At 44.2% G+C, this 27887-nt stretch overlaps 3 protein-coding genes across 6 annotated transcripts; 1 reads left to right on the top strand and 2 right to left on the bottom strand.

Annotated features, from left to right (window-relative positions):
- Nucleotides 1–2964: 2964 nt before the first annotated feature.
- Nucleotides 2965–7759, bottom strand: LOC134858570 (E3 ubiquitin-protein ligase RNF166). Its single transcript, XM_063874544.1, has 6 exons — nucleotides 7409–7759; nucleotides 5962–6118; nucleotides 5692–5804; nucleotides 5073–5187; nucleotides 4328–4435; nucleotides 2965–3135 (listed from the first exon to the last, which is right to left on the bottom strand). The coding sequence occupies exons 1-6, from the start codon at nucleotides 7573–7575 to the stop codon at nucleotides 3070–3072; spliced, it is 726 nt and encodes a 241-aa protein (XP_063730614.1). The 5' UTR covers nucleotides 7576–7759; the 3' UTR covers nucleotides 2965–3069.
- Nucleotides 7760–11311: 3552 nt separating this feature from the next.
- On the top strand, nucleotides 11312–19736 carry ctu2 (cytosolic thiouridylase subunit 2 homolog (S. pombe)). Of its 3 annotated transcripts, XM_063874514.1 has the most exons (16): nucleotides 11313–11572; nucleotides 12317–12391; nucleotides 13109–13187; nucleotides 13386–13445; nucleotides 14059–14119; nucleotides 14212–14321; nucleotides 14442–14683; nucleotides 15344–15479; nucleotides 15567–15698; nucleotides 16194–16285; nucleotides 16374–16465; nucleotides 16561–16638; nucleotides 16861–16954; nucleotides 17785–17851; nucleotides 19257–19315; nucleotides 19512–19736. In XM_063874514.1, exons 1-16 carry the CDS (start codon nucleotides 11517–11519, stop codon nucleotides 19570–19572), a joined length of 1494 nt encoding a protein of 497 aa, XP_063730584.1. In that variant the 5' UTR covers nucleotides 11313–11516; the 3' UTR covers nucleotides 19573–19736. The 3 variants fall into 3 exon arrangements, 2 of the variants coding, with proteins under 2 accessions (XP_063730585.1, XP_063730584.1); XM_063874515.1 differs by lacking the exon at nucleotides 17785–17851 and having other exon boundaries at nucleotides 11312–11572; XR_010164969.1 differs by lacking the exons at nucleotides 16861–16954; nucleotides 17785–17851 and having other exon boundaries at nucleotides 11312–11572.
- A 1124-nt stretch (nucleotides 19737–20860) lies between these two features.
- On the bottom strand, nucleotides 20861–26524 carry wbp1la (WW domain binding protein 1-like a). 2 transcript variants are annotated; one of them, XM_063874531.1, is made up of 4 exons: nucleotides 26323–26524; nucleotides 24475–24574; nucleotides 23903–24108; nucleotides 20861–22878 (listed from the first exon to the last, which is right to left on the bottom strand). In XM_063874531.1, exons 3-4 carry the CDS (start codon nucleotides 24084–24086, stop codon nucleotides 22418–22420), a joined length of 645 nt encoding a protein of 214 aa, XP_063730601.1. In that variant the 5' UTR covers nucleotides 24087–24108; nucleotides 24475–24574; nucleotides 26323–26524; the 3' UTR covers nucleotides 20861–22417. The 2 variants fall into 2 exon arrangements, with proteins under 2 accessions (XP_063730601.1, XP_063730600.1); XM_063874530.1 differs by having other exon boundaries at nucleotides 23903–24064.
- Between the last annotated feature and the right edge of the window lie 1363 nt (nucleotides 26525–27887).

The following is a 27887-nucleotide window of genomic DNA, read 5'->3' as shown; positions in this document are numbered from 1 at the left end:
GTCCCCTGTGTGTAAGGAGACTCACAAAGTGTCAGTAAATACAACCCTCTTTCTTTTCCTCCTTACACACATCTCTAAAAACGGGGGTACAAACGAGCTGATCCAGATTTGCCTCGGTTATGACGTCATATCAGAAATGTGGGCTGGCTTTACATTGAACTCCTGGCAACGTCCCGCCCACGTGACACGTCCTAACCTATCGTCCCCCATATACAGTCGGCGAGCTGAATGGGACCTCATCTTTAGCAGAGCCACCTGAGAACACAGTATTGTTATAAAATCAATAAATTACAAATGCAATTGTTTATTTTCAGCTGATGTGTACTTCACTTGTACTTTTTCATGGTGTTATACATCATGTGAAGTATACAGTATATTGTTCAAATATAGCATAGGAAACCTTTAAGTATTCGATATGAATTATTTCAGCTGTGAAACAAGTTAAATCCATTTCTCACTTAATCTAAGAGTGTTTTTAACTTAAAGGAGTTCTTAAATAATCGTGCAGTTACGTTGTAATAACAATAACTCCTCTCTCTCGTTGAGATTCATGTTGTTTGGTCTTTTGAGTTTTTTTTTCTGCTTTGCAGAACGCCGCTGTGTCAAATGTCCTAGTTGAGTTGCAGTACGTTGTGAATCAGGCAGGCATGAAAATCAGGTAGTGACATCTGTAATCTTGTGATGTTGTTATGTGAACATGGCACTTATTTCCTGTCTCCTCCCTCCTCTTTTACTCTCTCTGAGCTTTATTCTATTCTACTCTGTCTATCAGAGCTATCGTATGCTCTGCACCCCATAAAGCCTTTCAGACACATTTGTGACATTGGGGTAAAACAACAAACCTGAGAAGTGATATATTGGACATGGCACCTAAAAAGATAACCAACAAATGTGCAGCTCTCAGTTATTTCAAGCTTTCTCCTTTACTCTTCCTCATCACACGGATCTGTGTGTGGATCTGATGTTGCATAAAAACATTTCTAGTCACTTCTAATTATTGACACCACAATAACATTATTGGAGGAAAGAAATGGCACCTGATGCCAATGAAACTCAAGAAGACAAACGAAACTCCTGTCATATTTTCTAAAATACCCTCAAACCCTTTACACACTCTTTCACTTCTTTTAAACAAAACACACAACATGTAGTGTGTGTGTGTGTGTGTGTGTGTGTGTGTGTGTGTGTGTGTGTGTGTGTGTGTGTGTGTGTGTGTGTGTGTGTGTGTGTGTGTGTGTGTTAGAGTTGCGCAGATCGGGCGGAGGACGTGACGAAAAATAATATTTTGATTAAATTCGGGCGGCGGTTGAACCAATCAAATGAAAAAATATATACATGGTTAAATATTGTTACCTACATCCCAAAAAAAACGAGCACACTTTGAAATAGTCTAATTTTCATCAGGAAGTTTGGCTTAGTGCCGTCTATGCATACTGCTTTGTTTATTATCAGAGAAGGTGGTACATGACAAACTCAAAAAGGGAGAACTAAAAACCAAGGAAAAGCAGGTTGGAAAAGTGCTGCCTGGAATAACGTTTATGAAGTGGTGAATCAGGATGACACCAGTGCAGACAAGACAAGAAGGCCAGTTTTGGGGTTGTTATGGACATTTACAAATGTGAACATCTACGTTGCACTGTTGTGGACTTTAAGCGAATTTCGGAATGAATAGAGTAGGCGTTTCTTTAATATCGAGGCTCCATAGTATATGTCTTGTATGATTGTTTGGCCTGCTGGTATAACATGAATTGCACTGTCTGTCTGAAGAAAGACGCGCTCTCTTCCCATGCAGTCAACATTAACGTCTTCAGAACAGGCTCGTCCTGGATGTTACCCTGACATGACAGTTAATTAATGCGTAGAGTTAATTCGCCTATGATGTGAAGGACTTATTATATTCGGGCTTTCTTTCTTTTTGCAGAAAATAAATGCATAGACCTAAAAACAACCGGCGGATGGCGGGCGGGTTCGGTTTTGAAAATTGGTCAAAAAACGTTGGTTCGGATGGATGGGAGATGAGTTTTGTGATGCGGATGAAATAATAGCCTATCCGCGCATCTCGAGTGTGTGTGTGTGTGTGTGTGTGTGTGTGTGTGTGTGTGTGTGTGTGTGTGTGTGTGTGTGTGTGTGTGTGTGTGTGTGTTCAGCTCTCTGCATGTCTGGGGAAGGAGTGCCATCTACTGGTTATGCTCCGGCATGGATAACATATTCCTCGTACTGGAGTGGAGGAGACAACGGAAAAGTTTGACCTTAGATGAATGTTGTAAAAAAAACGGTTGAAATGCAGATCTTCAGATTGTAGAAATATAATCTATAAGGTCGGTGTTGCCAGGTCAGAATTATAAATGAAATACCATTTTATCACAGAGACCTTAGGAAGAGAACATCTCTGACAGCAGGAGTTTGTGTGCGTGCGTGCGTGTGTGTGTGTGTGTCGCCCCACCCAGCTCCTAACAGCAGAACGTTTCACCTCTGAGCTCACCAGACTCCAGAAAAGCTAAACGTATTTCATGAATGTTCCTCAAAACTGTTCTTTCTTTCCTTTTTAGGGTTTATTAAACAAATTCCATTTATGTGTGTGCATAAAAAATAACAATTTTAATATAAAATCTCTATCTTATAGGAATGTAAAGCCCTATAGCTTATTTTCCAACACTGTGCATGTACTGTAGCATCATATCTACACCTCATGCATCTTCACAGACAGTGTCATGTGCATGATCCCATGTAATCAGACTTACAGCGAGGACCAGCGATCACGATCTCCTCGAATGACTGGGCGCCGGTGATGAGGGCCGCAGAGAGCCGGCTGTAGGATGTTCCAGACTGTAAAAAGTACCAAAGCCGTACGCCGGTTCTTTCACTGCAGCAGAGTTATCACTGATTCTATTGGTCTTTAAAACATGCAGTCAGTGAAGCAGCAGATACACACTGTCCTGCTTCACCAGGAGCAACAGGGGGGAGGGAAGTTTCTTCAGTGTGCAGCAGGAAGTCCCTGTGTGTGTGTGTGTGTGTGGGGGGGGGGGGGGGGGGGCAGGGCTGACAGGGTGGTGCTGGTGGAGATGGTTGTCAGTTTTCGGCCAGTGACAGTGCAAGAGCTGCCTGCAGTGCTGCTTCTTCATCGATGCTGTAGTCCTGGCAACAGAAAAACACAGGTCACTGCACACCTCTGAGTGTTTTCATGTGAACATAGAGTCACATCGACCGCTTATACTGCCATAGTTTAAATGAGGCTAAATGAAACAGAAGATTCTAAAATCTCTGTATAATGAAACAATCTTCACCATATTATCTCAGTTGATACAGAGACAAGAAAAATACATTTGCGATAATATGCCTTATTATACAAACCACACCTGCACATATAGAATAGAAAGACAGGGTGGAACCCGGTCAGAAAGATTATCCTTTCATCCATCTCAGATAAGAGAAAGCTAACCAACCTTACAAGAGAGACAAAGGTATGGGCAACCTGTGTGGAAGCGCCGTTTAGACACAGTTTATAACCCTTAAGTTATACAACGTAAAAGATAGAAAGACTAAGTGTTGTTATTTTATTTGAACTGTGCCCCCTTTGTTTGGATTATGTCTTTACTATTGTACATGCCTTTTTTTCTTTGTTGAATGTGTGAGGATTTATATATATACATATATATATATATCACATGTTATATTAACATATCATCGCAAGCCAAGCAAGTCATCCCAACTGTAAGTAAATACAAATAAATTAAAACACGTCAGAACTGTCTGTTTAGGGCATCTCAGGAAGCTGCAAATCTACTAATGCAAGCAAGTGCTCTCAGGTAAGGCAACAGGTGTTTAATAAGCACTGATGAGTGCACATTCATCTTCCTAAAAATAATGGGAACTATATAATATCCTACATAAAAGATGAGAGACCCTGGATATCAGAGAGCTACAGTGTGCCATGTAACAGACTTTAAGTAATGTGGGCTCGTCATGGACCTATAGAGGCACGGTGATGCTGAATCCTCTGCGTCTTTAGAGGGTGCAGAGGTTCCTGATAAACACATTTTAAACTATCCGTCTGTTTTAAGAATATGTTGTTCATACAGTACATGTTTATGGTTATTATCACGCTGGGACATTATTTTCATTCAGATGAACCTGTTAGGGGGCATCGGGGGTTTGGGATGTAATTCTGCCTGGCCTCTGTGGGAAAGTGTGATCTAACACATTCACTTTTGAGTATGCATTCCCCACAGTGTAAGAGAGAACTACCCCTACCACTGAAGAGGACTGGGGGTTTTATCACTTGACCTCCTCTCAGTAGAAGTTATAAATGGCAATCAAACAGACTTACAACAAAGGTGTCGTAAGAAAACTTGTGTCTGTGGAGGAGATGCTGCAGGAAGTTAGAGCTCTTATAGCTGGGGTCTCCCCACGGCATGGCTGAACACACGGGACACACCTGGAGACACACACACACACACACACACACACACACACACACACACACACACACACACACACACAGCTCAGGTTGACTACGGGTACAGCACAAGATTCATGGATCAATACTTCCTGTAACACAGTGGGTCTCACTGCATCCTCTGCTACAATGAGGGGGCTCTCGTGCAGAATGGGGGGGCCCCTGTGCAGAGAGGCAGAAGATGAGTGAACACACTAAACCAACAGTCACAGGAGATTAAAGTCATGGACTCCCCTCTTGTCTAAATGTTCTCTCCTCATTTAAATGTACAGTTTAAATGTTGGCCCTGGGGTTTGTGCAATTTGGCGTCAGTTTCAATATGTTGTGTGTGTTGACGTGTGTGTGCAAACTGTGCACCATGATATTTATGTTTTGTTGAACTGCAGGATGGGGTCGAAATCCTATTTGCTGACAAGGATAATAAAGTGTATCGTTTCGTATAAATACTTATTTTCCTGCACAAGCCTTTTTAGAGATCAGTCAGGTAGAGAAGTGGGGGTTCCCAACCTTAAAGCCCCACACCGTCTTCTCACCTGTTATCGGTTGTATTCTGCTGTTAGATAACAAAGCATGTGAGAACCTAAGGTGTAATGTGATGCGTTGCTGTGTCTCCCACCACTTTGTTGGGGTCGTTGCGGTGGTTGTCCATGCAGTGCTTCACCAGCTCCTGCTGGTCCAGGTGTCTGGCCCCACAGAACGGACACACAAATGTGGACCGATTTGGAATATTGCTGCATGTAGAAGGTCACATAAAGACAGAAGACATGACTTTTCACCAGCTTGTAGAAGCTCATTCAATCTCTAACAGCGGTTGGTATTTAACACTGTGTAAATGCGCTAAATATCAAGACAGTCAGAGTACACTTCCAGACAGTTGTTGCTATAGACAGCTTAGGTTTTAGAGTAATATAAATACTGGTGATAGGTGTGAAGCTACGTCATATTAACCAAGAACAAACAGTGGTTTCATTTGCGTTCATACAACTCCATTTTCCAGACTGGCACAAGACATTCATTGTGCCAGTCTGGCAAGGAAATTTAAAGTGATTGGAAAATGGGAGTGTGAACAAATGTGGTTGTTGCATGCAAACAGCATTTTCAGATGAAGTGAGCTAGTGTGTACTGCATGCTCAGTGTGAATGTGTGTGTGTGTGTGTGTGTGTGTGTGTGTGTGTGTGTGTGTGTGTGTGTGTGTGTGTGTGTGTGTGTGTGTGTGTGTGTGTGTGTGTGTGTACCTTGGAATGGGCTGGGAGGTGGGGACCACAGGGACAAACTTAGGACAGTTAGCCATCTGCTCCTGGACTTTAGGACAGGAAGCAACATGGGACCTCATCTTTAGCAGAGCCACCTGAGATTCAGGATATTTTGTTTTCAGGCACGGTGATATAAAATCAATAAATTACAAATGCAATTGTTGATTTCTAGCTTATGTGTACTTCCCTTGTACTTATTACATGGCGTTATACATCATGTGAAGTATACAGTATATGTTCTGTGGAGTTTACCTTCTTGCTGCAGCCCCTGCAGGGAGCTTTGTGTGATGAAAGCTGCTTCTCCACGCTGCAGGAGCGCTCCACCTTCTGAGGGTCAAAGGGCACCCGGCACAGAGGGCAGGGCGGGGAGCTCACCTGGAGACAGGGCTGCAGACACTCCCCACAGAACCTGCAGACAGACAGACAGACAGACAGACAGACAGACAGACAGACAGACAGACAGACAGACAGACAGACAGACAGACAGACAGACAGACAGACAGACAGACAGACAGACAGACAGACAGACAGACAGAGGAGTTACTGCATGTTTGGATGTGATGATACATTAGGTCTGCTCTGCTCTTTCACAATGCTTCACGTCACCATTTATTGGACGGCCAATGGTTTATGACAAGTTAGGTCTTAAAGGGTTATACTGTACATTATAGCAGGTGGAGCTTTAAAACAGAGGTTCAAGTCTCCTAAATGCTTTATTTGCCATAAAAACTCTATTTCTTATTTGTTTAAATCCAGGCAGCTGTATTTACTTTGCAGAGTGTTGGACTTGTTTTCTCCCTGTACACAGTCGTCACCTGGGGGGTGGGGACAGATAGACAGATCACATGATGTCACCTATCAGTGAGGAGCATCCCACCACCCACAGGAAAAAACACTATGGGCCCTGGGGTCCCACTGTAGGGGGTCCAGCTCGGGTCTCTACTCAACTCCTGCACCCTACCAGCTGTGTGTGTCAGGTAGAGATAAGATAAGACAAGACAAGACAACCCCTTTTTTTTCTAGGCTCTTATCTTTTCATGTTATATGTTCTTTTATATTTGCACTGTGGGACTGCCAGAAAAGGTATTTCAATTTTCTCTATGTATAACATGTGGAAACTTTGACAATAAAGTGGACTTTGACTTTTGACAAGACAAGACAAGACAAGACAAGACAAGACAAGATGAACCTTTATTAATCCCTGTGGGGAAATTCAGTGGTTTAAGCAGCAACAGAATAAGAGTGAAAAAAAGATCTCTTACAACCAGTAGTACAGGACTCAGTGTTATGATACGTTTAAAATGGTGTATTCTTAGAGGATCACAACTTGGTAATAAATGCCTTACCAGAACTATACAACATCTCAGTGTCTGCAGTCTGTAGTGACATAACAAGTGAAAGCCAGACTGCTGCTGCGTATTTATGTCTCACATGTTAGTTTGTAAAGGCTACTTTACCAGGCATAAAAGGACTACTAGCTCCTCTTGATTCAGTAGGCTACCATGGACACATCATAGAACTGGACACGGTTTCTATACGCGGGAAAGGCTAGTGAATTATTTTCAGAACCGGATACCATGCAGTGATGGAGCGGCACGGTGGAGGTGTTGCATGCTGCGTGCTTGGAACACAACAAAATACATTCAGTCTGCGGTTTGATGTCCATAACACACATGCCGACATGGAGCAGCTACGTTACGTGTGAGCACAGCTGGCGATGCTGACGGGCTTCTGGTACACCTCCAGGCAGATCGGACAGGAGAACTGGCTCTCGATGCCCTCCGCCGGGGCCGCCGCGCCGCTGCCCGGCTGCTGCTGCCGGAGCTGGGAGCCCGAAGAGACAAAGCTCCGGAACATCGCCATCATGGAGCCTGCGCTCAGCTCAGAGAGAACAAGCTGTCTTGGAGGCTGCGAGTTGCTGCATTAGCCATGCAGCACTTTCAATAAATGTACTGAAAACATGCTCTTCTGTCTGGTTATTGGTGTTCAGAACACACCATCCTGCTGCACGAGGTCAGCCGAGCGCGAGGTAAACATTGCGAGCAGATGACCTGAATAACACTGTGACAGAGAGCTGTGTATGTGTGTGTGTGTGTGTGTGTGTGTGTGTGTGTGTGTGTGTGTGTGTGTGTGTGTGTGTGTGTGTTTGGCCGACGTGCTCCTCCAGCTGCTGTCAGATAAGCTCCAACCAAACAAAAAAACAAGTCCCTATAATAACAATAGCAGTAATATTAAAATCTAAGTACAATTATTATTTTGCTAAATATTATCATTGATGTTGCCTGGTCCCAAACAATTCAGAACTTTAAAAAACAAAGAAAGAACCTTCAAATGTGTTCTATCGATCCTCAGAGCTGAAACAAAGAAGAACTGAAAAAGGATCTGGTTCCTCCCCTGTCTCAGTGAGAGGTCTTGCAGTACAGTTTAGAATTAGTTGACTTTCACTGCTATAAAAGAAAAACTCTTTTTAATCAGAGAATAGCATCACGTCAATTAAACTTCTGGGATATTGATCTGGTCAGTTAAGTAGCAGTGTGTGTGTGTGTGTGTGTTTGTGTGTGCGTGTGTGCGCGGGGGGGGGGGGGGGGGGGGGGGGGGTGTCAATCAGTTTCAGCTGCTCTGGTGTTAATGACATTAAGAACAGGTGCACTAGAGGGGCAACAACGAGACGATCCCCAAAACAGGAATGATTTTCCAGGTGTGGGGTCACTGACATTTTCCCCTCCCTCATCTTTTCTGACTGTTTTTCATTTGGCTAGGGTCAGTGTCTCTACTGGTAGCATGAGGTGATACCTGGACCCTACAGAGGTTGTACCGGCAGTCGAACATCAATATGTGCCAGTGCCCGAAGGTTTGCTGTGTCTCCCAGCACAGTCTCAAGAGCATGGAGGAGATTCCAGGAGACAGGCAGGTACTCTAGGAGAGCTGGACAGGGCCGTAGAAGGTCCTTACCCATCAGCAGGACCGGTAATTGCTCCTGTGTGCAAGGAGGAACAGGAAGAGCACTGCCGGAGCCCTACAGTGACCTCCAGCAGGCCACTGTTGTGAATATCTCTGACCAAACAATCAGAAACAGACTTCATGAGCCTGAGTAGCCTGAGGGCCCGACGTCCTTTAGTGCACCCTGTACTCACTGCCCGGCACCATGGAGCTGGATTTGCCAGAGAACACCAGAATTGGCAGGTGTTAGAATTAAATGTAAATAAATGTATATATTTTTAAATACACAGTCATTATCATTGTCTACCATATCCTAATCGTGTATGGAAAATAACTGGTAGAAACCGTCTGTTTAAGCAACAGATTATTATGATTGTACAGATACTTGGTATGAGAAACTACTCCCTGAGAACGTTCTCAGAACAACACTCAGCAACATGACCACCGAAGGACGCACGTGCAGGAAGACTCCTCCACACTCCTCACACACACACACACACACCAACAAATATACATATAAAGCAACTATGTACTTTAGAGGACACGAGCAGCCTCACAATCCCCTCCCTCTATGCTGACTCGTGCTTATGTGATTAGGGCATCCTAAAACTAATAAAAAGAAAGGGAGGTGCGCGGGACAGGCAGAGTTTGTGGGGGCGTTGTAACTGCACTGTCTCCTGCACTCTCTCCTTGCAAGTTTTAACAACCTTAACTGATGTCTCATGTGTTTATTTAACAGTGTTTGCTGCGAGTGTCAGTTTTGGACCTGACAGCAGGTCAGCCACTGGCAACCCTGTGCTCTTCACAGAGGAGAGCAAGAACACCCTGAGCACATGGGACAGGAGTGAGAGGGTCTGGAGAAGCCGTGGAGAACAATCTGCTGCCTGTCACATCGTTCAGCATGACCATGGAGAGACCCACAGACCTCTACAGGCTAGATAACGGCACTCTGACTGCCATTAGGTATCAAGATGACATCCTTGGACCCATTGTCAGACCCTCCGCTGGTGCAGTGGGTCCAGGGTTCCTCCTGGTGCATGACAATGCCCGGCCTCATGGTGAGAGATTATGCAGGCAGCTCCTGGAGGAGGAAGGAATTGATACCATTGAATGCCCCCCTATGTTTGCCAGACCTAAATCCAAGAGAACACATTACGATATTATGTTATTATCTCTGGGACATTATGTTTCGGTTAGGGATGCATCGATACATCGGTGAGACATCGGCCTTGGCCGATGTTAGTCCTATTTACCACCATCGGCACATCGGGGGGGGGGGGGGGCGTCGTTTATATGTGTGACTTTGTTATACTTGCTGCTACTCCCGTTAACTTCCAGAAACTTACTATGGCTCAACCTCTCTCTCGCTCTTACACATGCACACACGTATCCCCCACTCTCTCTCTTAAAGGGATAGGCTGCCTTAGTCTGCATTGTGCTACCATTACAGTTTACATAGTAAAACATCGGCCATCGGTATCGGCAACAATGTTATGTCGGCCGACATTTTGGCAATCGGTGCATCCCTAGTTTCGGTCCATCCGACGCCTCCAGAATGCACCTCAGACGGTCCAGGAACTCACTGATGCCCTGGTACGGATCTGGGAGGCGATACCCAAGGACACCACCCGTCGTGTCATTAATGCCCCTTTTCCACCAAAACAGATCCGATCTTTTGCTTTTATGGCACTTTTCTGGTTATAGCCTGTAGCACCCCTTGAGCTTGGGAGTGTTTTGGAATTCAGCCCACTGTAGGATGATCATTTTCATTTCCATCAAAGGATGTGGCGTCTTTTCGTTCCTAACACATTACCCAGTCCATATCAGTATAGATATCCAGTATTATTTGTTTGCCCTTTGAGATCTGATGTATTTTGAAAGAGTTCCTTTAATTTTTTTTGAGCATTGTATTTTAAGTAGAAGAGAGAAGGAACTCTGATTGGTCCCACTGAGGGGAAATATAGATTCTGCATTTGACCCATCCTAGTGTTAGGAGCAGTGGGCTGCCATATGTACGGCATCCGGGGAGCACTGTAGGGAAGAGTGCATTGCTCAGGGACACCTCGGTAACACTTGGTCTTTTGGGGACTTGAAGCGGTGACCTTCCGGTCCCTATGGACATCGCCACCACTGCCAAGACGACTGTTTAGTAACACCTCCAGTCAAAAGAGCATTGCAATAACATGTTCTATTTGAATGAGATTAATGTTCTTGAACTTTGTCTAAATGGAATTTAACCTGTGTGTGAGGTGTTATTTGGCTGCTCCCTAAAGATGAGCTGCATACCTCCACATAATGAGCACACTGAAACCCTAACTTGAAGCTTAATCAATCACTTGATCAATCACTTGTAACAGTTCTTAAACCTGCTCAGGCATACTGCTCACCGAAACACCACTAAACCTTATAAGTTATAAATTATTACCAATCTGTTTTCCTTTGCTTATTTCTCTCTCCTTTTCTTTCCTCTCTTTTCCTGATATGTGGATTGTTTTGTAATTATGTTATGTATCTGAGTATTTCTTCTGTTATGTAGGCCTTGTAATCAAATCATTTCTTAAAATGCAAATAATAAAAACATATACAGTATAATTCATATATTATCCAGTCATAGTTTTACCCGCCCTCCACACCAGTTGGGGGCGGTATCGAAATTCAAGCATCAGAAAGTAGACCCTCTACGTCATCAGAAAGAGACATGATTTGTATGCATTAGACATATCATCCATGGAAAACACACACGAGACAGCCGGTACTGGATCAACGGGACTTCAGTGAATGTAGCCGGTATAACAGCCCGACGGACAGAGAGAGGCTGAGAGCCAGGTCCCGAAGCCGGGTGAACAGTTAGACCCAGCTCCGCGGTCATGTGTCAGGTGGAGGAGGAGTACCACGGGCCGCTGCAGCGCGAGGAGCTGCCCAGGTAAATTCACGTTAGCATGTCACGTTACAGCGTACCGGATGTAACGTAGGTGGGAGGAGTACTCAGGTCTTGTACTTGAGTAAAGTAGAAGACCGGAGTGTAGGAATACTCTGTCACAGTAAAAGTATTCTAAATGTTCCTCCAGTGAAAGTAGAAAGTATTGTAAGCGACAGTGAAAGTAGTCATTGTGTGATTGGTCCATTTCAGAATAATATCTCTATGTTTTATAATGATTGATGCACTGTTGTAATTGTAATTCTTCACTTCCTGCAATTGTTACAGGGGGTGGTTTAAAGTATTTACTTTGGTCACAGATATGAACCAGACTTAGCCTCTCAGCGACTTCATTCAATGGTAGTTTTGTCGCCACATGAAATACAAGACTCTCAAAACTGCACTTACGTACAGCACTTGAGTAAATGTACTAAGTTACTTTCCACCAGTGGTTTTAACTGTGCATACTCCCAAAATGAAGTCTCACTGCTGCACATGCAGTGCTTAGACTTTGAGATGTTGTTAGGAAAGATCACTTCATTTATTTCAGCGTCTACTCAGAAACACGGTGAGATTAAACTGGTTTAAACTCATCCAAAGCTTTAATCAGAAGGGCCCCGGCAAGTTCCCCCGTTAAAAGATTACTCTGGAACATCTCCATTTCTACAGAATGACAGCACATACATATGTACAACAATAACAATCCATTCACAGCAGCTTCTAACATGGCTGTTGTTCCTCCATCTGCAGTGTTTCCAAGCAGTGTATGAAATGCAAAGAGGCGGGTGCAGCGGTGGTGATCAGAGCAGGAGATGCATACTGCAGGTAGGTATATACTCTGCAGTGCTATGACGCTAACACAACAAGCCCAAAGCCCTGATCCTCCAGCTTCAGATCTTTGTGATTTTGTTTAAAACTGATACAGTCTTAGCTTCATGTGCGGTGGGTTAGGGTTAGGGACACACCATGTGTGGGTGGAGTTGTTAAAGAAAGACCAACAAATAAAAACTAACGTCTTGTTAGTTTTTTAAAACCTGTTTTTATTTCAAGTCTGTTTAATTAAATCTATTAGTTGTATTATATTAGTCAAATAAAACCCAAACTGTTTACTTTTCTGAATGAATAAGGTTTAGTCATGCTCTCATTATCAGTGGAAAAACATAGGTAGACGTATATACTCCTAAATGACACCATGTACAAGCTCTCTATTGTCATCAAACACACTGCTACTGCTCCCTCTGTCAGGGCTGATTTCAGCTGTAAGATAAGATATACTTTATTTTTCCCAAATTGGGAAATGTTTTCGTTGCATGTAAAACTAAGCATTTCACATCGCTCTGTACTCCAACATTGGCTGAGAGACGTTCAAAGTGAAACCGCTGCAGGAAGGGAGGCAGGAGAGACTGAAATGTAAAAAAGTTTAATTCTGAAAGAAAAAGGGAAAATGAGCAGGTCTTTGTAGAGCTGCAGAGATGATCCGTGGTTTGAGAACACATTGACTGTGTTTCACCGACTTGACTCCGATGGTTTCTGGTGTGTCAGGGGCTGTTTCAAGGAGTACTTCATTCATAAGTTCAGAGCCATGCTGGGCAAAAACCGGCTGATTTTTCCTGGAGAAAAGGTAATCTTTGCTCTACTGACTTCACGTTTCTATTTTTCTTTGTTGGATGTAATATATGTGTCTGGGCAGCTGTGTACAATCCTTCCTTAAACTTATGTTTTAAAAAATCTTACCTTAAATCTTTTTATTTTTGCTTGTGCATCTTAAATGCCCCTCAGAACAGTGATCTGAAGTGAAGCTGTGATAACTGTGCTTCAGGTGCTGCTGGCGGTGTCTGGAGGGCCTTCTTCCTGCTCCATGCTCAGTCAAGTCCAAGAGGTGACCCCATCTGTGTCTATGTAGACCCTAAGTATAGGGTCACTATGATCTGGCCCGTTCAATACGGGCATTTATCTCCTTTCGTTGTATTGTGATGAACTATGTTCCAAGATATCCTCGTACACAATCTCATCATCTAACAAGCTCTGCTCAAACTGTTGTCTTTGAATGATTACTCTCTATCTCTGTACGTATGAATATTCAAATAGTGTATATCTGGACATATCTATTAAACAAGAAACCTTTGATTTGTGAGGTTTTACATTCAGCAAAAATAAGCTTTATTAGTTTATTTCCTATAAACATTTATTTATTTAATAAGCAATCATGTGTTGTTATCAGAACATGAGCACCAGAGCACAGAGCCTTACACACCTGCAGACAAAACTGCACTGTACTAATGTACAGCTGTCAGAGGCTTTGTCCTGCCGCTCAGCCAGGATTTCCTGTGGCCGTCGTCTTTGCTTCAATGTTATCAGTAGCAGTAGAGCAGGTTATGTTCTGGACACTCTAACGTCTTTAAAATGCCTCTGTATGTTCTGATGGTAATAATAATCTGATGGATCCTTTGCTTGGATAACACTAATGCAGCTGTGGACCTCTCCTTCCTCAGGGTTTGAGTCAGAATGCTCACAAGAAGTTGAGATTCTTACCCGGCATTGTCTACATTGACGGTAAATCAAATCAGAAGTTATTATCTAAGTGTTTGCATTTCTGGAATGGTTCGGTCCAACCCTTTGCACTGATTGTGTGTGTTTGTTCCCAGAGGGGGGGGCTGTGGGTCAGTCGGTGGAGGACAGACGGAGGACGGTGGACCAGCTCCAGGCGGTGTTCAGAGCCACAGGCTTCCCCTTCCTTGTGGTGCCTCTGGAGCAGGTCAGTGTGGCCCGTTCCCACATGCACTTCGTGGCTACATGTGGCACTACATGTCAGTAAATACACGTGTCCTTATACCATGACCACAGTCTGAAGGGAGTGTGTGTTTCATCGGCTCAGGTTCTGGACCTCCCCAGTTCAGTTGTTTTGTCGGCTCCAGGAGCTCCAGAATGGAAAGCTGGCGCCTACAAAGCAGCCGTGGATCACTTCCTGCTCAGCGACGGCAGCAGCGGTGTGACTGCACAGCAGCAGCAGGAAACTCCCCCACTTGAGGTCCAGGAGGCCCACACACACTCCCTGCAGCGGCTCCTAGGCTCTGCCAGGACCCTGACCGCCCGAGAAGAGCTGCTGAACACACTGAGGTCAGACCCCAGCTCCTTTCCCCTCCACTGTCTCAGGTTTATGGTGAATAAGATGAGATTTACTTTATGAATCCCAGACTGGGACATTTCTGCGAAATGAGTGCAGATACACCCCCCCAGGAAGGTGTTGAGCTCCTTTCTGAACGGCCATGTGGTTAATACCAAGTGCGAGGCCAAGAGAGGTCAGACAACATGTAGTATGCATGTTAGCATTGGTGATGCCAGTTAACGCCTCCTGTCGTGTTACTTTCTCCCCCTCTCCCCCCTCTCCTCCCTCACTTTGCTGTTCTGTCTGAACTGCTTTCTTACATTAACACAAAAACATGAATCCTCTCCACTTTTTATTTCACTCCCTCTTTAAGCACCATTACCCCTTCATTTCCTGTGGTGGCGGTTTTGAGCGGGAACACCATATGTGTTACAAAGTTGTCTAAACCTCAAAATTGTATGAAGTGGTGATTAGAAATGGTTTATGTTCAAATACCTATTGTGGAGGAAATCATAAGCTGCTGAGGCAATCAAATGTAAAACACAATATTTACGAGTGACAGATTCTAGCCGAACACGACAGGGGGGTTAGACCTTTAACAGCCGATGGTGTGCAGGAAGATCCGTTGTGTGTTTTGTGTATTTTTCTGAGCATGTGTGTTCTCCTCACAGGCAGCACCTGCTGGTGCACACAGCGCGCTCTGCAGGCTACAGCAAAGTGATGCTGGGGGACAGCTGCACCCGGCTAGCTGTTAAACTGCTCAGTAGCATCTCCCTGGGCAGAGGGGCTCAGCTGGCTCACGACACAGTGAGACCCCTTTCTTCTCTTATTCTAGGGTTCCACAGAATGTGAAATCTGACCAAACAAATGATGCCAATGGATGTGTGTTTTCAGGGTTTCTCAGACTCCAGGTATGGGGACATCATATTAGTGAGGCCAATGAGGGACTACTCAGCTAAAGAAATAGCTTACTACAACCGTATGTTCAGCGTGCCGTCGGTGTTCACAGCGGGCCTCGAGACCAAGGTAAGATGTGCCAGAAACACAGCAGGAACCACACACACATGTTTCAGATGCAGAAGAATAAAACAAGCAACTCCAAACCATTTCTCTCTGTGCACCTCTACCGAAAAGAGTCTGACAACTGTCTCCATTGGAACTGTTTTGCACTGTTTTGTACTGTTTTTGAGGAGCTTCCGTCAACACCAATTGAACACCCACACAAAATCCTGTAGTAACGATTTCTCCTGGTGCTGATCAGTCTGGAGCTGCTTCCTCTCGTCTGGTTGGATCTTACACACCAGGTTGTTCTGAGGCACTTTCCCCACGTCAGGAACCCCCAGGCTGCCCTGCTCCTAGAGCTTGCTGCTCCTAGCTTGAAATGTTGCTGTTTAGAATCAGAACCAGAAACATTTCATTTATTTCCCAGTAGGTTAACTCATGAGGAATTGGCTCTGGTGTTTCAGAAACATCACATGACATGTGTGGTCTGTGTGATTGTGTGTGCGTTGTTTCCCACAGACTGCAGACAAGTCCAGCATCCAGCGTCTGACAGAGAGCTTCGTCACCAAGCTGCAGGCAGACTTCCCCTCCACCGTCAGCACCATCTACAGGTCAGTGTGAGCACCTGAGGGGGCTTTCACTGAGGGAGGCTACACATCTTCTAAAGTGTGTGTGTGTGTGTGTGTGTGTGTGTTGCAGGACGAGTGAGAAGCTGCAGAGCTGCAAGAGCTTGGCCTCAGCGGGGGGGGACAGGTGTCTGCTATGTGTGTGCGCCCTGGACACTGCTGCTGGTGAGAAGGTGTTGTTGAGCTCTGTGATGTAATGATGTGAAGTCGAAGCGTCCAGCGTTCCTCAGCCTGTCTGTCTCTGTCCCTCTCTTGTCCAGAGAATGCTTCAGCCTTCAGCGCCACCCTGATCTCAGAGCAGCTCTCGCAGACTCAGTCTCCAGAACAGAGCCGACCAGGTACATATACTGTCAGCCAATGAACACACAGCCTACACTCTGCCTGCGGTCCACCTGCATACAGAGAGCGTTGAGCAGTATGAGCATACGTCTCTCGTCCAGTGAGAGACATGATAATGACACTTCTGTCAGTGATGGAATAGATATTGTGTCACATACATTGTATATACACACACCCATGCAGATGAGCTCTTACACTCCAGTTTCCTGTTTTCATCAAAGCTCCAGAGGCGCCCCCCCCCGCCTCACAGTGCTGCTCCGCTGTTGGAGGAGAGGCTTGTGGGAACCGTGGTGGAGGCTGCTGTTCGTCTGCAGAGTAAGTGTTGAGTGGTTTATTGACCTGCTTCAAACATGGCTCTTAGGGACACTAAATGAAAAGGTTCATTTTTTTTTAAGGGAGGTGTGTGAGTAACCTCTCCATACTCAGTCTGACATGCATACAGTGGAATCAGAACTGAAGCAGTGTGTGGACAGGGCAGCTGAAGCTGTTCTGTGCTCCCTTTAAAGCCAGCAGTCTACATCGATGAGGACAGGAGTTGCTGGACTCAGAAGTCCGTCATCCGTCCCATAGGGATTCACAGTGTTACAGAGAGAAAGCTCACATCTTAAACACAGAGTATCTAATCAAACAAGTAGCCGCATCAATGAGAAGTTACATTAAAAAGTGTTGAAGTAGCAGACAGTTATCACAGTGGTAATAGAAACAAGTGTGTTTTGTGTACCATGGATTTTTTGGAGGCGTCTTGTATCAAGACTAGAAGACTGGACCGGTGTTAATTAAATTTAAAAGGATATAGTAACCTTTGAAACAAGATATCAGGGTAAAACGTGGATCATTTGAATGATCATATATACATATTTGGATTGTTGAATATATTGTCACGAGTCTGCAGGTCTATGTCTTGTTCAGTCAGTGCAGGTTTCATGTATGTACAGTAACGGGCCGCAGGGTTAGCCCTCGTTTGTGCATCCTGTTCTACTTTAGCGTGTTAGCGATAGCACGTCCACATTAGCAGTGATCAGATGGAGCTGATGTCATTACTCTTGCAGCCTCTGTCTTTGTGTCTTCATGATGTCATTATACTTTTTGGGTGCAATTGTAAAGCGGACACAAAAACTAAATGCTGTGGTGTTGTTGTGTGACAGAGCCTCTGAGCCCCCCCCCCTGAGGAGCCTGCTGTGTTACAGCTGTCAGCTGACCATCAAAGACCTGGTGAGGGACACAATCTAAACTTTGTATTTGTTGTTAAAGGGGTCCTTTTAAAATGATTGAATGTTTGACTTTGAGGAAAACAGTTTTAAGATTAGACATGGGTCACTGAAGTCTTTGATAGTCCTTTTTGAAATATGCATCCATAAAAGTAGCCATGACATTCGCTGACCCAATATAACTTAAGAAATAACATGTCAACATCTGTTGCACCTTCCAATATCACAGGCATTTAGTGTTAAAGCACGGATTCAAAACAGATTCCCATTATGCATCATCCGTCACTGAAAACTCCATGAGCGGGGTCAAAGGACACAGTGAGGTCCACATGTTCCTACTGTTGCTGACTATATGATAGTTCTGCAGAATCACTAGCTTTCTATACACTATCACTCCTTCTTTCACCCTTCCTTCATTTTCTCTGCCATTTCCCGTCAGTGCAACGTGCAGAGCATGGAGTTTGATCTTTGAGTTCTACACTCGCAGTATTCCAAATGCCTCCTGCAAATGCCCTTTATATCTGACTTAATATAATAAAGCTTTATTTATAAAGCACTTTTCATACAGCAGGTGCAGCTCAAAGTGCTTTACATCACAAATTAAAACCAACAAGAAGAACTTCACCTCAGATCAGAGTGTAAGGCCTGGGATCACATGCAGCATAAAACAGGGTTTAAATGTGTTCAAACACAAGCAGGTACAAGGTATGATAATAAAAACAATGAAAGCAATAATTATCCCCCTCAAAGGAATAAAGGAATACAAAGACAAAATAAAACACATAGAATAAACATGTATACACAACCAAATGATGCAAATGCATTGGTGATCACAGAGCATAAGAGATCAAGAGATCAAGTTAAAAGGAAATGTTACATAGTATACGTTAAAACTTACAAGTCAACTGAACAAGATACAATGATATACTAAAGTAAATACGTTATACTGGAAACTGAATTTTAAGAAGGGGTGTTTCTTCAGCAGCCGGTTAAAAGTGCACGACCCCTCTGATGTTTCTGGTGTTCCACAGTTTAGGGCGTAGTGGATGAAAGCCGCCTCACCCATCATATTAATCTGATGTGCATATAGATAATCCCATCATAGTACACATAAGTACCTTCAAAACTGTAATACATGAATACACATCATAGCACCTATTGCCAGATTGAACGTGGCTTCCAGCAGTTGGTGCAGTTTCTGATCTTCCGTGCGCACACAGCCGGCCCTCTGTTTATTTGGGAACTGATGAAGTAAACTGCTGCCCCTAATTTCTTTGATCAGGTGGTCAGGTGTTCCACATGTATTGAATTTTGCTAAATATCATTTTTGTAAAAAAAGAAATAAGTGTTTCTCATACAATATTTAGTCTGCTGCTACTGACCCTGTCTCTTGTCTGTTCTCTCTCCAGTCGTCTGAGGAGGTTCTCCCGCACTACATCCTGTCGGAGGCTCAGAGGAGACTCAGGAGGTGAGGAGCACTGTACAATAATCAGAGTTAGGAACATGGAGCTGTGCCTCTCTCTTTTCCTTTACAATACTCAGAGCTTCTCTGGTCATTTGCGCCCAGTAAGAACACCTGCACCTGTTTTTGAGCAACGACCCAGCGTCTAACATCAACACAACACGAGTATAGACAGGAGAATGATGCGTGTGTTGTCCTGCAGGTCTCAGCTGAGGGAGGAGATCCGAGACTTCCTGCTGGAGGATGAGGCTGACGAAGGGTGAACAGACGCTGTGGAGCTCACTGCAGTCGGCAGCAGGAGATGCTTTCATATCCAAATTGTAAGACTGCTATGAAAGTGATGTTTAGGGTATAACACTCTGCTGTGTGTGACAGAGGAATTGTGTAAATGCTGTTATAATAAACATAGTTATTTTTAAGACATAAATGCCTTCTTCTGTGTTGACTCATTTAAAAACCATCTTGATCATCAATGAGGTTGAAATAAACTCGAGGAGTTCCAACAGAAGAAATAAGAACTTAGAACTGAGGCAACTCCAAGAGGGAAGTAACAAATGCCCTCTAGAAACACTTTGTGGTCCTAGGCTCCTAGCCATCCATAAGATGAGCATTACTGGCATTATTCCACACAGGACACCGCTTGGCTTCTGAGCCAGGGGGGTGCACTGCTGTCACTGTGCTACAGGGAGACGGCTGTGGCACAGGGGGACAGTGCACAGGTTCCAGTCCAGTGACTGCATGAGTCAGCATGTTGTTGTGTCCCTGGGCAAGGCACTTCACCCCGATATGCAGTACAGTTACATCCAGGGTCAGACCATCCCATGCTCTCTTCACTCAGCTGTGGGACATGGGGTCATGTGTGAGAGCCGTCAGTGTGTGTACTTCCTTTCTGAACCTCTCATGCAGACTGGATTCAGATGTGTTGATGTCAGTGACCCTGGGTGTTGGAGCTATATATTGGTTTATGTTCTTAGTCATTGAATATGTATCTCTAGCTGGTTTAGTTTGTACTAAAGGAATGATTATTTATCAGTTACTTTAGCTGCAGTAGTTCTGTGCTTTTTTTTGAAGGAGGTTCTGTGCACCTGGTAGTATATACCTGAGACAGGTGAGGGGGGGATTGGCGCACCAGATGTTTTTTTTACCAGGAGAAACAGCAAGAAAGATGAAAATCATCATTCTGTTTAATATTGGACACACTGCAATAAACGGACGTGAGGATGTTCTGCCGGGACATTGGACATGATTCCCTGCATAACATTGGCTTTCTGGCGCCCCAGCAGCAGTTTAGTTTAGGTTAAGTCTTTCTCTCTTATTTCTGCGATTAGCCATGACGCTCTTTGGAGGGCTCCCCCCCTGAAGTTGTGACAGCGGCGTTGACTTGACTCAAGTGTTTCGCAATACTATATATAAATATAATTGATATATATAGTATGTAGCATATACACTGTGCGATATGAAAGCAGCTGACAGCACTCTTTATTCAACCTGCATGCAATGTGCTGTTAGCATGCACCCCTCATATTAAGAACCGTCTCAGAAACTCCAATAGCCAGGTGGTCTCCATTACTTTTAATTACTCATTAAAAACTGTGACAGAAAACTATATTTTCATTCAGCGGATTAAAAAGAGCATATACTGTACAGTGCAGCAGCATGGAGTGTCTCTCTCACTCTCTCACACACACACTTCCCCTGACCCCTGCACATTATGGCACTGTGGCATCTCACCACACACACACACACGCACACACACACACACATACACACACACACACACACACACACACACACACACACACACACACCTATTTAATGCATCTTCTTTGACACATTTTTATGAAGAACGTTGCATCACCGTTGGAGTAAAGCATCGTGCTATGTCTGTTATATGTCTCCATACTTGGCTCTGACAGATCGCAGCTGTGCTGGCTAACCTGTGGAACTGTAAGGCCTGTGTATCACACTGTACACTTTAAAAGGCTGAAGGACTGATTTTACCATGAAGCTATTTTCTAGAAGGAATTAGCAATAAGCCCAGATATTAGTAGTTAGTTCCAGTAAACCAGGACATGCCAATGTAGTCTGCTTCTGCGGTATGCAGCACACCTGCCCCCTCACTCACCTGGCGAACTCTGATCAGAGCAGGAGTGTAGCATCAATGAGAAAAACTCATGCAGAACATTTTGAAAAAAATGAGCCCTTAAAAGCTTCACTATGCCTCTCATAATGAGCGACCAGCCATGGAATCTGTGGCTCTGCTTCAGTTTGGTCACATGCTGCTGTGGACCTGAACTCTCATTACGATGGCTTCTGGATACAGGTGTGAAGTAAAAAGCATCTACGAAAAGGTGATTGATGTTTCAAAAACAAGTTGTTTCTAGGTTTGTCAGGGAGGCTGAAACTTGATGGACAGCATTACTACAGAATGTTGGTCCGTGGCATACCTCTGTTGAACAGCTGTGCAGCAACACCAGGAGGAGCACGGAGCCACAGCTGTCATTCAACTCAACTAAACGTACATGTTGTACAAAACCTGTTGGGATAGTCTGATTTGGCGAATGAAACCTTGACGTAATGGACACATTGATGCTAAAGAGTCCTGCTTGTTGATCTATGAGATATTATCTATAGCTAGCATCAGACACCAGGCTGACATCAGCTTATCACACACCCGCAAAAACATTACACTAACGTTCTGCTTGGTATAGATCTGGGTTGCAATTCTTTCAGAAATAAATGTGTTCAAGATAAGTTTTCATGTAAATGTACAAATATATGTGTTGTAGGGGGGGGGGGTATATGTATACATGAACTGGTGTGATGTCGCAGACAGATCACATACATGGAGTTCTGTGGATCAGAAGCACTGGACACAGCTTCAGAAACTGTGCGAGTACACATTAACAGTAGTGCCACCTTGGGGAGGGGGGATGTGAGCCACAAACCAAACCTCAACTTGAAAACAAGAAGAGAGGAGCTCGGCTGAAAACATACTTTCTGCTTTATCGGTTATCTGTCTCCAGGCCTGTCACTCGCACCTGTTAGTCAAACCCCCACAGAGCCCAGAGCCCGGCCTCAGCACAGGATCAGTGTCTGTATTCAGCACTAGCTATGGGACTGTGGCTCTGTTTCCACCGCTGCGTGTCTGTGGATCTCCGCTCCGCTGACTTGGCTTTGTTCAAGTCCATCACATGGCTCCTCCATTTGCCCCGCCCCCTCTTCCTCCATCACTTCTCTTTCTAAAAAGCTGTGCTGATCCCACAGCTCCTGGCCATCGCACACTTCAATCCCAGAATCCCCTGTGAAGCGCCGGTACCTGCCCGGGGTGGAGTCCTTGTTGGGGTGGGAGGCGCTGTGGAGGGGGCTGAGCGGGACCTCTGGAGAACCAGGCAGCGCTGCATCAGCATCACTGCAAACAGAGAGGGCGAGGTCGGGGCAAGGAGAGTCCTCAGCAGGGTCTGTGGGCGTGTGGGGTGCCGACTGCAGGGGGGTGTAGGGTGGAGGAGGGGTGACTGGCCGGTTCACTACCTCCTCATAGGCTGGCAGCAGGTAGTTGGGCAGGAATCCTGGAAAGTAACACACCCCAGAGCACAATGAGGGAAAACAGCAAGGCACTCTGCTACCGTCCTGACCACAGAACACACTCCTCTGAGGAACAGCTAACCAACAGAGGCGGGAAGTAAACGAGTACATTTACTCAAGGACTGTACCATTTTGAGAAACTTGTACCTTACTATAGAGTATTTCCATTTTATGCTACTGAGTACTTCTACTCCACTACAGTTCAGAGGTAGATGGTGTACTTTTACTCCACTACATGTATTGAATCCCTTTAGTTACTTTACAGATCTGGATCAATGATGGTAAATATAATCTCCCTTAAATCAGACTGTAGTTCACCTGCAGTAAATCCAGCAGCTACCCTGCAGTATACAAAGCATTCAAACTAGCTGCACCTTTACCAGCTCTGAGAACACTTTACTGATCAATCATTATAAAACATATCAGAGATATTATTCTGAAATGGACCAATCAGACAATGACTACTTTTACTGTCGCTACTTTAAGTACATTTAGAGGAGAGTACTTTCTACTTTCACTGGAGGAACATTTAGAATACTTTCACTGTGACAGAGTATTCCTACACTCTGGAACTTCTACTTTACTCAAGTACAAGACCCGAGTACTTCTACTTTACTCAAGTACAAGACCTGAGTACTTCTACTTTACTCAAGTACAAGACCTGAGTACTTCTACTTTACTCAAGTACAAGATCTGAGTACTTCTACTTTACTAAAGTACAAGATCTGAGTACTTCTACTTTACTCAAGTACAAGATCTGAGTACTTCTACTTTACTCAAGTACAAGATCTGAGTACTTCTACTTTACTCAAGTACAGGAGCTGAGTACTTCTACTTTTACTCAAGTACAGGAGCTGAGTACTTCTACTTTTACTCAAGTACAGGAGCTGAGTACTTCTACTTTTACTCAAGTACAGGAGCTGAGTACTTCTACTTTTACTCAAGTACAGGAGCTGAGTACCCTCCCGGCTCTGCTGTCAGAGTGGAATGTGTGGCGGTGGTCCTTACTGAGGTAGAGGGGCAGCTGGGAGTTGTTGTGAGCCTCTCTGTAGGCGATGAGGTTGATCTCGTTCTGCCGCCGCTGCTGCTGGAAGCGCTGCTTGGAGCGCCAGTGCTGACAAACACAGCAGCATGTGAGGATGATGATCAGAGTCCACACCAACCAGAACCCTGCAGAGGGCCCACAGAACATGGACCAAAGACACTTAACACGTCTTCACAACGGTGCCATGTATAAAGATAACTGTCAATTATAAAGTAGCAGAGGTTGCCCTGAAAAGTTTGGAGTGCTTATGTTAGAAAAGCACCCGTCTGCAATTTAAATGAGAGAAAATGATGCGAAGATCAGGTTTGGATCAGACATAGGAACAGCTCCATGTTCTGCCTCCTTATTGCTTCGCTGCAGATTCACTCTAATGTGTAATATGTGTTGGATTAAGTTAAAATATAGTAAATGCACATTGTATGAGCAGCGTGGACACATTTATGTGATTGAATGTGTTTTGAGTCCTGTGTATTTTTGCTTCACATAATTTAATAGGTGTCCTGATGTCTGAAGGAATAGAGGGGGGGTCACTCACACCACAGTTCATAGTAGTAGCTGCAGCACTGGGTCTCTCCGCAGCAGTGACCCGACTCACAGATGTAGCTCTGGTTATTCAGTCCCTGGCACAGCAGAGCCTGTGAACATGACACACAGCACTCATCACTAGACCCGCAACAACATGCAGCATTAACACACCATAATACTCAAATATAGTACTGACAGCAAAAGCATTATACATGTTTTGTAATGAAATAACATCTCTTTCAACAGCATGACATTAGCAAACTGTTTCAACCCTCAAAGCATAGCCCCCTTTTTTATTATTAAATATTATCCTACGCTAGGATGGCAATTCTCAATATTTTATTTGGCAGTAATCTGTCAAACACTTTGCTGGTTCGTTCTATGAAGTGGCACTAATGGTGAAAAATGTGAGAGACCAGAAAATATTCACATTCAAGAAGCTGGAATCAGAGAAGTGTGTCTTTATAAACTGACTCAAATGTTTTGCAATTGATTTTATATTTATTTGAGAAATAATTGATTAATGTTTTCAGCTGTAAAACATTTGAACACCATTCCTGTAATATGATCAAAGCATAAAGCAAGTTCCTATGAGGCATACATAATGAAATAACTATAGAAGTAAGTTTGAGCGTAGTATCCTGATCCTCTCTTAATAAAAACATTCTTTAGTTTCATATCGCTCAGCAGCCGATGTGATTACACATTTCATTCCTTTCAGAAGCGCTTACCAAGCTACTTTTCTCCATTTAGCCGGAACCATCAGCATGGGTCTGACCCGACTGTCAGTGATGGATCAGAAACACTTTGTGGTCCTAGGCTCCTACATCTGTACAGGATTTATTATCTTCATATTTCACCAATTGGTTTACCTACTGGTTTACTGGTAATACACGCACATATCAAGCTACACTTAGTGTCACGAGGATGTGCAGCCTGTACAGTTTAAGTATCAGTCACACAATCCCTGGATAGATTTGGATTAAGCCTATAACAAACCCACCAGTCGCTATCACTACAGTACAACATATGACTACTTGATTTAACTAGTTCAAATGATGTAACTAATGAGTTTGTTAACTATACCTATGCCCTGTGTGTAAAATGTCACCAGCTACTTTAAATATAGACATATTAATATGTCAGCACTGTTAGTTATACACAGGAAGTCACTCCTGAAGCCGCCTGACAGCTCAGCTGCTCCTCTCTGAGCCTCTTTTTCATGACCTTTCACCTGTTTGTCTATATTGTACCTTGTGCATCTACATTTATTCCAAAGTGTAATTACTTGTAGTTATAATGTAATTAGTTGACATGCTGTTCATTATAATAATCTGTATACGTATATTCAACAGAGATACTCTACATATTTCGCTGTTGATATCAATATGCTCTTTCCTGTTGTGTTTATTAGACTTGTTTTACTGTTTGTCCATATACCTTTTCACTTTGTTTGTTTTGTATTTTTATCCCATTTGTAGTTTATATGCAATGCTTGTCTACATGCTGCTGGGACGAAAGGCTTCCTAAACTGGGATCAATAAAAGGACGTCTTATTATGTGTATTTATCTCCAGTGCCCATCCCTGCTAACCCCCCTGCTAACGCCTGCTGGGTGAGCTGGTGGTCTAACGTGCTAGTTTAACAGGACTGCTAACTTTAGCAACGTCAACTTGGTGTGACCATTGGGGCAAGCATCTAAACTAACACAAAACCAAAGTCACGGCAGATAGGTCGGAGAGCAAAGAATACAAACTTACTTGGTCAGCCAAAATAGGCCAACAGGTTAAAGCTAACAGGCTAACTAAGTAAAGCTAACGTAGCTCACTAAGTTTTAAATGACATCAGCTAGCTATTACCTCTTCCACTGTGGCCGTTGTCGCTGGATTCTCTTGACCAACGTTGAGCTTCAGTGACCCCATCGCCAAAAGCATCAGATTCTAAAACATCCGAAGCACTGAAGAGTTCATTAACAGTTGCATTGTTAAAAACCTCGGTGGCTAACCAAATAACAACAAGTACAACTTCAATAACTGTTCCCTCAGCTCGCTCTCACTCCATTGGTCCATTTATGAATGACGTTTCTTCATGGACAGTGATTGGCTCTTACTGATGTCACTCTGAAAGGCGCGCTCAGTGAAGTGTGCGTCACCTGTCACCAGGCGAGCGGAAAGCTTCCACTTTAGCCTCCCTTTGAAAGGTTTGGTTTAACCAGTTATCGATTGCTTTACACATTTCATCCACTGTAGGTTTTGTCCCGATGTTGAGGCAGATGTCGTCTTTCATTTCTTTGCTCAAACCAGGTATTTTACATGATCACTTAAACAGACTGCTGTCCTCAAACCTGCCAACATGTTGTTCTTTTGTATTTTCAGTTGTCCTTGCATTTTCTTGTCATTTTGAGTCGTTGTGATGAATATCATATTTATTTAACACCCCCCCCCCCCCATACACCGTTGGCCATCAGGAGCAACTCTCTTGCCCGAGGACACATCGACTTGTTGACTGCATGGGCTGGGATCCAACCCACAACCTTCTGGTTGAAAGACGGCTGCACTCCATCGCAGCCACAGTTAAGGTAAAGGCACCATGTTGTTATCACCTGAAAGAATATCAACGCTGAACTTTGACCCCTTGACAGTTCAGCCAGTTGTATTGTCCCATATACAGATGCACTATTTGTATATCTGTATATTCTTATTTTTAGTTCTAATTATTGTTATGCTGTATTTTTCTGCTGAAACGAAAACATTTCCCAGTTTGGGATGAATAAAGTATTTCTGATTCAGATTCCACTGCAGCAGTTTACTGCCATGACTTTCTTTGTAGTGATGTGAAATTGGTAAAGTTACGTTTCCTCCACTCTCTGCCTGTTTCCTTCCTTTTCTCCGGGCTCCTGAGGGCCGGCCCTTTGAACTTTTCATCCCAGTTCAAGGGAACAAAAGCAAACAAATCACATTGTCCTTTTGGGAATTTTGGCTTGTTCACTGCCTTTCATGACTTCTTCTTTAGGCACCTCTCTGCCGCAGCTCATTCAGGGTGCCCAGGCAAGTCAATGGTTCCTTACATCCCAGTTTGACAAGTCAGGAGGATACACACTAATCCCCTTAATCTGGCCTTTCTCCAGAGAGCAGCCACAGGGAGAGAGGGACCACAGAGGTAATCCTGTCGGAGAAACAATAGGATTAAGGGCCCAACAATCAGGTATCAACTGACTGATCTGCAAAGCAGGAGCCCCGTCCACTCTCTCTTCAATGTGACTTTATTTTTGTTTGGCGGGCCTGAGAGGGATGGGGGTGAGGGAGGGGGGGACGGGTGGGTCGTGCCGGTAGGGAGGATATTTCTTTGAGGGGCTGCTGGAGGTCTGACAGGCCTGTGGTCCCCTGAGCACCGGGGACCCAGGAATGACTGACAGGTGAAGGGT

Source organism: Eleginops maclovinus, chromosome 22, assembly GCF_036324505.1.
Source record: "Eleginops maclovinus isolate JMC-PN-2008 ecotype Puerto Natales chromosome 22, JC_Emac_rtc_rv5, whole genome shotgun sequence".
Taxonomy (NCBI): Eukaryota; Metazoa; Chordata; class Actinopteri; order Perciformes; family Eleginopidae; genus Eleginops; species Eleginops maclovinus.
This window is presented reverse-complemented; position numbering and strand designations above follow the sequence as displayed.